This window comes from Electrona antarctica, assembly GCF_951216825.1.
Source record: "Electrona antarctica genome assembly, chromosome: 9".
Lineage (NCBI taxonomy): Eukaryota > Metazoa > Chordata > Actinopteri > Myctophiformes > Myctophidae > Electrona > Electrona antarctica.
The window spans coordinates 38,959,431-38,969,199 of NC_136790.1; the positions used below are offsets into that span (position 1 = coordinate 38,959,431).

The window sequence follows — 9,769 nt, forward strand, 5'->3', positions numbered from 1 at the left end:
CATTATCTTCATGCGAGGATAATGCCAATCAAGAGGCGGAAAAGAGAAAACATTCAACAGCACTACAGAGCCTTTGTGAATTGAGAAAAAGGTATGTTCTGTTGTGTTTTGCACTAAAAGATTGTAAGAGAAATTATAATAAAATGGAGATTGTCTTCAGAAGCTTCAGCTGTCAACAGAAGAAAGATAACTAATTACTTTGTCGGGATAAAACATACACACCACCTGTGAACTATAATACTTTCCATATAACACTTAATGCTACTTATGAGTTAATACTTATAGGCTATGTGGGCAACATGAAATCTGATGTTGTGAGTGTTTTTGCAGCTTTCAATAAAATATTGAAAACAGGAGGCAACTGCTAAGCCAGAAATCAACAGGTCTGGAGAGGTTTTGAACACAATTGTAGAACTTTAGAGATTCCTTAGCTTCTGCTGACATGACATTTGTGTTTTCTGGTATACAACTGCAGTGCAATGTGAACAGAATAAGCCTGCCTTCATTAGTCAAGGGTATAATTGACTGCTCAATCTCACTTCTGGTGGCTTGGGCTGTACATTTTCTCTATCCAAACAAAGGACAGGATGTTATGGTGGGATAAGGTGCATACTGTACCATGGATTTGATGCCATGGGTTTCAAATTCATCTCACAGACTGACCATATACATCCACTCTGACTGCATTTCCTGTCATACTATATAATACCATACGCAAAGCATACAATTCATCTTAAAAAGAAAAAACACAAAGGACTATTGCAAGGATGAAAGAGACAAAATCCTTCCCCATCAAATGCAAACACCTATTTATGCAAGCTCATGCTTGCCTCGGAACAGTATTCCACTTCCCTAGTATGTCAACAGAGAACAGACAGATCCCAGGATTCAGATGCACTCAAACTAATCCTAGAGCCTATAGCGCTTCCCAACCAGCGCCGTGAGCAGAATTCTCATCATAACTCCCTGGATTGGTGTGACTTTGACTATCCTCTATCGCTCTCCGCTACCTTTAACTCAGGGAGAAAAATTAGAACCCAACATACAGCCATTTAAAGCAAAGCATGTGATTACTGATTACCAGTAGTACATCGTCTCTATTGTCTTCCTCCCCCTCTCTCATACACATTCATTGTCTACTTCTCACCATCTTTCTCTGTGTCTGGGCCTGGGGGGCATGTGATGATAATGTATTGGGCTGTGCACGAGTATGTAAATTACACGGGGTAATGTAATAAAGGATTCTGATAATTACTTTTACATTTGAAATGTGGCAGGTTTGGCTGGCCTACACTTCATTTGCCTGTCCTTTACGAGAGGAAGTATGGGACTAGTCCAGCAAATAGGGCAAATTATAAAACATACTGTTAATGTAGTTGACGAACATAACTGCCAAAATGTTTACATGCCGTTATGATTACTCATGCAGCAGCATACATTTGGCTAGTGCCGGTCCATAGACGGACGGGATGATTGCACTGCAACAATACATATAAAATGATATGGTTGTTGTTATCTGTCTGAATTGAGGTCCATGGCCTGTGAGGAAGAAATATGATGCTGATTGGCCATAGTATTATGCAAGATTAGCTATGGACAAAAACACACTCATAAAGACACCCAAAGCCAAATGCATGATCACCTGGCAGCGATAGCAATCACATACGCTGTCTAATCGAGTCCATTAGTCAGGTGTTACCCTCTTTGTGGCTGTTTTGAATTATTGGAACCATCAATGTTAAGAGAGCTAAAAGTGCTAGTAAATAGATAAGGCTCTGTAAATTAACACTGCTATTTTTTATTTATTTAGAATAATTTGAATGCAGCTAATTCAGTAAATACAAATGCTACATTTGACATTCTACATTGTGTCCTCCTAGTTGACCATGGTGCATTTATTACCATCTTGTAATTCATGGTTTATTTCCTCAATGTTTTGACCACAACATTTAGATTTATTTTTTATCAATACAACACAGTGGTGTTGTGGGTGTCTGGGTAACATCGTTAACTAATTCAATATAAATAATTGAGACATTACAATGCATCTTTTTGTCGAGATAAATATCTGGGGATTGTAAAGATCAAAATAAAACATCTGTTCAATACTTAGTGTGGTATTCTAATCTAAAACTATGTTAATAACAGTCTAACAAGACATAACGGACCCTGTCAACAATCATCCATCATAAGTGGCCTCCTAAACGGCATAAAGCAAAAGGATAATAGGGATACTCCAGAGGTCCCTTGAGGGAGAAGCTTTTTTATAAATTGTGGTCAGCAGTATTCAAATCTGCTCATCTTTATACCCCAATCTCCCTCTACAGTAGTGCCTCACTAATGATCAACCCTGCATATTGCAGTTCTCTGTGCATCCTCCAATACATGCCACTTAATGCTATCACTTTATGGCCTCACTTCTCTCTCTCTCTCTCCCTGCCCTCTATCCCTCCCATCCACCTCCCTCTCTCCCCAGCAGGGGTGCTGACACATATACCCCAGCAGGTGCTGGACGCGCGCGGAGAAACAAGGCCTCTAATTGGTCCTTGGAAGAGTCACAGCTGTTGCCCCCAACCAGAAGCTCATATGTGCTCTAGCACTTGCCTCTGAAAATCGACAGCTCACTATTGTCCTCCAGAGAAACAGGCAGAAATCTCATCTGTCATTTGGGGCTCCTCTTTTAAGGAGACTCAAGGGAGGCCAGATAGTTAAAACAAAGCAGGCATCCAATCCATTATTGTACCCAGACTAAACAATATAGTTTCTGGCATTAGGAGTATGAGTGTCCTTAACACGAACATAGCACTTAATTAGCCAGTAGAATAATTCCATGTCAACAATCAACAATCAAAGCCTGTATCGTAATAAACATGTGGTTACTATGCAACATTTTCCTTTTCCTTTTTTTTTTTAAATCTTTGACCACTTAAATCCTACATAGAATACATACTTAATTGACCAGTGTCCCCAGGGCTCAATTATAGGTCCCCTCCTTTAGTTTTTCCTTCTACACCATATCTATTTGCCAAAAATATTCTACAAGACCCTCACAATGTGTCGCATTGCGATGCATTGTGAGCATGTAGATCAGCCATTTTTGCCAAATGTTGGCCCCAGGCTGCTGATCTCATAACACCCCCCACCCCCCACGATAGAGTCAAGGTCAAGGATAAGCAAGTGGCACGCACAAGATCCCAGCACAAAACATTCTCTCTCCCAGATGAAATTCAGTCATCCAGTCTGGCAGTGTGCTGCGGGTTCGACTCCCGATCCCGACGGCCTTTGCATGTCTAACCCCCATCTCTCTCCCCATTTCCTGTCAGCCTACTGTCTGTCCCTCCATAAAAAATATAAAATAAAGGCGAAAGCCACAAAAAAACATAAAAAAAAAAGAAATTCACATCAGTCACATCATAGCCAATAAAGTGTTCATTTGTGCAAAATGTGTAGGGGGGGGGGGGGTTAAGTGGGTTAAGTGATGACTGAAAACATGCTTGAGTATTACATAATTATGGTCTTCTTATGAACAGTGTTCAGTAACTGTTTCACAAGTCATTCAAACAGATGACACCAGTGTTTCCCAACCTGTCATCTCTAAATATCGTAAGACAAACTCATTAGAAGCAGACTGTAATTTAATGAAACCTTTCATGGTATAACGTATGATGAGTAATTAAGGGAGCAGGAGGAGGGGGTTGGGTGATCAGTGGCGTGTGGATCCCACACAAGCATTTGGCTACAGACATGCTCAGATGAACAGCTATTTAAATGATAAAATCTGGGTTGTATAAACAAGTCTTCTCTTTAATAAGATGACAAAAGTGGCCACCTAATAACCAAATGCAACAATTTACCTTGAATAAGTATGTCACTGCCTGACAGGCTCAGTGAATTGCTGAAAAGATCTGAGGGGGCTTGTCACAGATGGGAATATGTTTTGATACAGTGGCCTTACATAAAAGGCCATGCACTGAATGGTAATCCTTCCTCATGAATGATTCATTCTAAAGGAAATTAGGAAAGAATACTGGAATAATAGAGCTAAGGAAACCCACTTACCCACATTTAAATACTCATCACTTGTAGTATCCAGAGAATTTCATTTAAATTTCAAATGACGAGATGGAGCATAGTACAGTAGAGTACAGGAATAAATCTCTCTAACATGTAGCCTACTTAACTCTCTACTCTTCTTTTATATTCAGAAAATACATGGGGTTGAAAGCACGCAATTAAAGGTAATAATGGCCTCACCTGACACAGATATCCTCATGGATGCCTCCAGGGGCCTGTTGTTATCCAGAGCCCGGCTCAGCTGAATCTCCCCTGTGGTTTGGTTCAGGATGACTAGGTTTAGCTCATTCCCCATCTCAAAACTGTAGTGGAGCTGGTCGGAGACATCTGGGTCGTAGGCAGGAATGCGTCCGATCACTCCAGTGGGAAAACTGCTCGACTTATCAGTTACATAGTTGTTGAAGATGATCTGGAAGTTTTTGAGCACGGGCACATTGTCGTTCTTGTCAACAAGTTTCATGTGAATTGTGGCACGGCTGACAAGAGGGGCTGAGGTAGCCTGAACTACAATCACATACTCAGACTTTGTCTCGTAGTCCAAATCTATCAAGGAGGTGAGTTCTCCAGAGAAAATGTCCAACTGGAAAATCTCTGGAATATTCCCCTCGACTATCTGGTACATAATCTGGGCATTGCTCCCTTCATCTGGATCTGAGGCTGATATGTGTGCCACTACCATGCCTATGGCGCTGTTCTCATCCACCATAATGTCGAACTCTTCTTCCTCAAACATAGGGGGATTGTCATTCACGTCTAGGATGGTCACTTGGATGTTCACAGATGTTCTCAGTGCAGGCACACCTTTATCCACAGCAAAGGCCTGCAGGCTGTAAATCGGCACATTTTCCCTGTCCAAACGCCGCTGTGTGCGGACAATTCCGGAAGTGGACTCAATTATGAAATCTCCATCACCGTCATCTCCTCCCTGGAAGGTATAAAAGACACGTCCGTTGAGTCCCGAGTCTTGGTCAGTGGCAGAGACCTGGACCACACTGGTAAACTTCGGCACATCCTCCATAACTGAGCCCATGTAATGGTCTCTCAGGAACCGGGGGGAGTTGTCATTGACATCATTCACCAGTATCTCCAGGTAGGTGGTGTCAGATTTCTGAGGGATGCCGTTGTCCCGGGCTGTGATGGCTAACGTATAGGAAACCTGGTCTTCGTAATCCAGCTCCATCTGAGTGGTGACAGCGCCCGTGTCCGAGTCGATGTTGAACTGAGGGATGCTGTCATCCATGAAGTAGGTGATGCGTGCATTCTCACCTGTGTCTTCATCGGTGGCGCTTATCACAACCACAGTGGTGCCCATGGGCCTGTCCTCATTGATGTTGACTGTGTAATGAGAGCTCTGGAACACAGGCCGATGCGTGTTAGCGTCTGTGACATTCACGAACACCTTGGTGGTGTCAAGCCTTGTTCCGTCACTTGCAGTCACACTCAGGACATACTGCCGCTCCATCTTATAGTCTAAGGGCAGCGCCAATGTGATAAGACCTCCTCCACTCTGACTAGTAATGGAGAATCTGTTCCTGGTGTTTCCACTAGATATCTGATAAGTCACCACACTGTTGATGTCCTGGTCCACGGCAGACACTGTTACCACACTGGTTCCCACCGCAGCATCCTCATTCAGCCTCATGTAATAGGCCTTCTGAGTGAACTCTGGGTTGTTATCATTGACATCTAGGATGGTCATACTAATGCTAGCCGATGAGGACATGACCGGGTGGCCATGGTCGCGGGCCTCCACCCCAAAGTTGTAATAATCCACACTCTCCCTGTCCAGCTCAGCAGCCACAACAATCCACCCGGTGCTGTTGTTGATCATGAAGGGGAAGTTGGGTGTGGTTTCTGTGAGGTGATACTCCAACCGGGAGTTATCTCCGGAATCCGCATCGACCGCCTGGATGTGAATGATGGAGTAGCCCAGTGGCACGTTCTCCAGCACTGTGGCCTGGAAGGGGGTGCTGACGAAAATGGGAGCATTGTCATTGACATCCTGCACCTGCACCGTGACGAGGCCGCTGATGTTGGACAGTGGTGGGCGTCCTCCATCCTGAGCTCGGATGCGCAGGGTGTACTCTTTGTTGGCCTCATAGTCCAGGTGACTCACCAGGTCCATCTGCCCTGTCTGAGCATCAATGTAAAACTGGCCCCTGGTGTTTCCGCTCATGATGCTGAAGTGAACGACCGCGTTGCTCCCCCTGTCACGGTCAGTGGCTGTAACTTGCAGGATCTGTGTGTTGGGGGCCATGTCCTCCGCCACCTGCACCACATAGCGCTTTTCGCTGAATTGCGGAGCATTATCGTTGTCATCCTCCACCACGATGTGAACTGTGGCTGTGGTACTGCGGGGACCAGGGTCACGACCTTGGTCATTTGCTTCGACCAAAAGCATGTAGGCCTCCACCACCTCTCTGTCTACTGGCCCTTTGGTGCGGATCACCCCGGATCTTGAGTCAATCTCAAACACATCATTAGAACCATTGCTGTTAAGGACACGATACAGTATGTTACCATTAACCGGGGCATCTCCGTCGGTGGCCCTGACTGTCAAGACCTCATAACCTATCTCTAGGTTCTCCCGGACACTTTCCTTATAGTCCTCCTGCTCAAACACTGGGTCATGATCATTCGTGTCACTAACTGTTATGGTAAGGGTGGCCATGGCTGTACGGCGGGGTGTGCCGTGGTCAACTGCGGTCACACGGAACACATGCGTGTCCTTTGTCTCCCTGTCAAGCACATCCACGGTAGAGACAGCTCCACTCGCTGGGTCAACAGCAAAGAGGTTGTTTGAGCGGCTGTCAAACAGAGCTTCAATGAAGTAATCTAGCCTGCCCGCCTCACCCTCATCCATGTCCACCGCTTTCAAAACAACAACAGGGGTACCAGCTGGCTTATTCTCTGGCACAGACACTTGGTACATCGGTGGTTGGAACTGGGGGCCACTGTTGACGCTTCTCTTCCCCCTCCTGCTCACAATGCCTGAATCAGACTGGGCAGCCTTTTCCAATAACTTCCCCAGGTGGACCTGCCTGAAAGGGCCCTGACCTACACGCCAGTGGACTGAGATGTTGTGAACTTTGGACCCTAGTGCATTTCCGTTGAGCTGGTTACAATGCAAGTCAAGTTCATGAAGCGTGTCATGCCGCCAGCACAGCGTCTCAGACGCAAACAATGTCCCCTCGGAAAAGTAAAACTTGGAGCTCTCGGTGACTTTGCAGTGGACATGACTGTGGGTCAAGGGGGCAGGTAACAGATCCCATACATGGAATAAAGCTGAGCCTGCCTCACAGCACTCTAGATGAGGGCTATGGGGATTCAATAGACTAATAACCTCCATATCGTATTTAGATTTTCCTTTATGTTTGTTTGAACAGTTCCTACCATGAACATGCACATCGTACTGGCTGGTGATGAGATGCCTGGAGCCAGAGCCATTGTCCTTACAGTCCACTACAGTGTAGACGGAGAAGGGGTTCGAGCGGAGCGAGGGACACTTTATTGTGTCCGAGACGAACACAACACCCGCCGCTGCGTCCGTCTTAATGAAGCTGTGTGTGAATCTTGGAACGATTACCTGATCCAAAGTGCACAGTGCGCTCTTCTCCACACTTGCTACGACTGTCCTCAGCTCCGCATCCTCACTGATGTGAACAATGTAAGAATTCGAGAACGTAGTGATGAGTTGTAACCACCCGAACATGAAGAACAAATCCAACTTAATTACGCGCATCGCTCCTGAGAAGTGGTCACCCGGTTTCAGAGTCGTAATTCCTGCCGCCTTTCCTTTAAACTTTCCGTCTGTGCGTCGTCCTTTGTTGTAGTGTATCCATGCTCTCCTCGCCGCACTTCAGATGATAATCCAGTGAAATTTATGAGACAAACCACAGTAACCTTCTTCATCTAAACAAGGCGACACCTCCACTCTGTCCGCGGGACTCCGTATGAATGAGAAAAATGGCTCCTGCTACCCCTGCGCCGTGCGCCCTGAGGCTTCTCATTATCATAAACCTGTTTCTGTCTCTCTCTCTCTGTGTGTGTGTGTGTGTGCGCGTGTGTGTGTGTGTGTGTGTGTGTGTGTGTGTGTGTGTGTGTGTGTGTGTGTGTGTGTGTGTGTGTGTGTGTGTGTGTGTGTGTGTGTGTGTGTGTGTGTGTGTGTGTGTGTGTGTGTGTGTGTGTGTGTGTGTGTGTGTGTGTGTGTGTGTGTGTGTGTGTGTGTGTGCGCGCGCGCGCGCGCGAGAGAGAGAGAGATACAATTTAATGTATCATGTGGACTGGAGTAATAACATCCTTATCACTGGGCATTCTGCCATCATGAGCATTTTGAAAAGTCTCCTTTGCTTTGTTTACAATAAGTAGCCGACTTTTGACAAGCACAATCTAAAAGCAAGTATTTTGTTAGCTCTGGTCCAAAGGGCATTAGGGCTATGGACCAGAGCTAGTATTTTGTTATGTTTTAAGGTTCAGTATCTTCACATTTAAAGTGCAATGTAAACAGTGTGTAACATTTATAGTTCCCTCGATTTAGCTCTTTCAAATTGGCAAGAGACAGATCACAGAAGTAAAGAAATGCTTGTAGAAATGTTGCAGCGACATGGATGTTGGATTGATATGCTGAGTTTTACTGACACCTAGTGCTGTAAATGTATTAGTGCAGCTAAGGCCATGCTCCAGTCAAATGTTGATGGGACATATTCCATGCGGATACACTGCAGGGAGAACCAATTACAATATTTATGTGATTAGTTGTGGCCTGGCATCTAGCTCCCGACAGATTATTTTCATAATTGGGTAGCTATATAGAAGCATAATTTATTGGTTTTGATATAATTACGAGTAGGCAATTTAAATATCTGACTCAATAGCAGTTAGGGGGTGGGTAACTGTTGACGATATTCATATCTTGGTGAGAAACTAAATATGAATATGATGATATAACAGGTAGACATTCTTTGTTCATTAAAGCTAGAGAAGTAAAAAATACATGGCATCACTTTATGCAGCCACGGCCATGAAAAAGCCAAGACCATGAAAACTTGTCCTGGTCTTAATGGGCAGAAAAGTACAATGTAAGCTACATTTCAGTGTATAATTTAAGTTCCTTGTACCAAAATCCCATACACACTCGTGGATTATGGAACAAAAATACAAAATCTTGAGTAAAGCCTGCCACTCCAAATAGCATTTTTTATTAAGTGTGGTAAGTTGAGTGTGATTTGGATGTGTTAAAAGATATTTTTGAGAGGCATCAGACTTCAGTAGTAACAATCATGAATAGACCCACATGTCAAGACTGTTCAAGGTGGCTTCATTGGAATCAAGTATCAGTCAGTGACCAATTTCACATCGACATCACATTGAGATGATCTACTGTACCTCCGTCTAGTATGGCATTAACCCCTTTATGCCCGAGGCCTGAAGTGTTCTGAAAAACTTCAAATTGGTATTAAAAAATAAATAAAATAGTAATACATATATACCAACAACTAATGTGACAGACACAGATTGTAAGGTATATAACGTTAGGTGTAACAGGTCTAAATAGGTTAAATCTTTTTAGTTTTTACCTATGCAGCCACTTCGAGAAAGCAGGAAACAAACATTGCCTCACTAATGGCACATCTGAAGCAGTTGTGAAAACACTTCCAACAAATGCAAGATGAGAAATAGATGAAAACAACAACTA

At 44.2% G+C, this 9,769-nt stretch overlaps 1 protein-coding gene across 1 annotated transcript in view; it reads right to left on the reverse strand.

The window, feature by feature from the left end:
- celsr2 (cadherin, EGF LAG seven-pass G-type receptor 2) overlaps positions 1-7,816 on the reverse strand; it is a gene marked incomplete at both ends in the record, with an annotated part of 65,945 nt that extends 58,129 nt beyond the window's left edge. Inside the window, 1 exon segment of the mRNA XM_079510722.1 lies at positions 4,255-7,816. Coding sequence (XP_079366848.1) covers positions 4,255-7,816 — 3,562 coding nt within the window.
- Between the last annotated feature and the right edge of the window lie 1,953 nt (positions 7,817-9,769).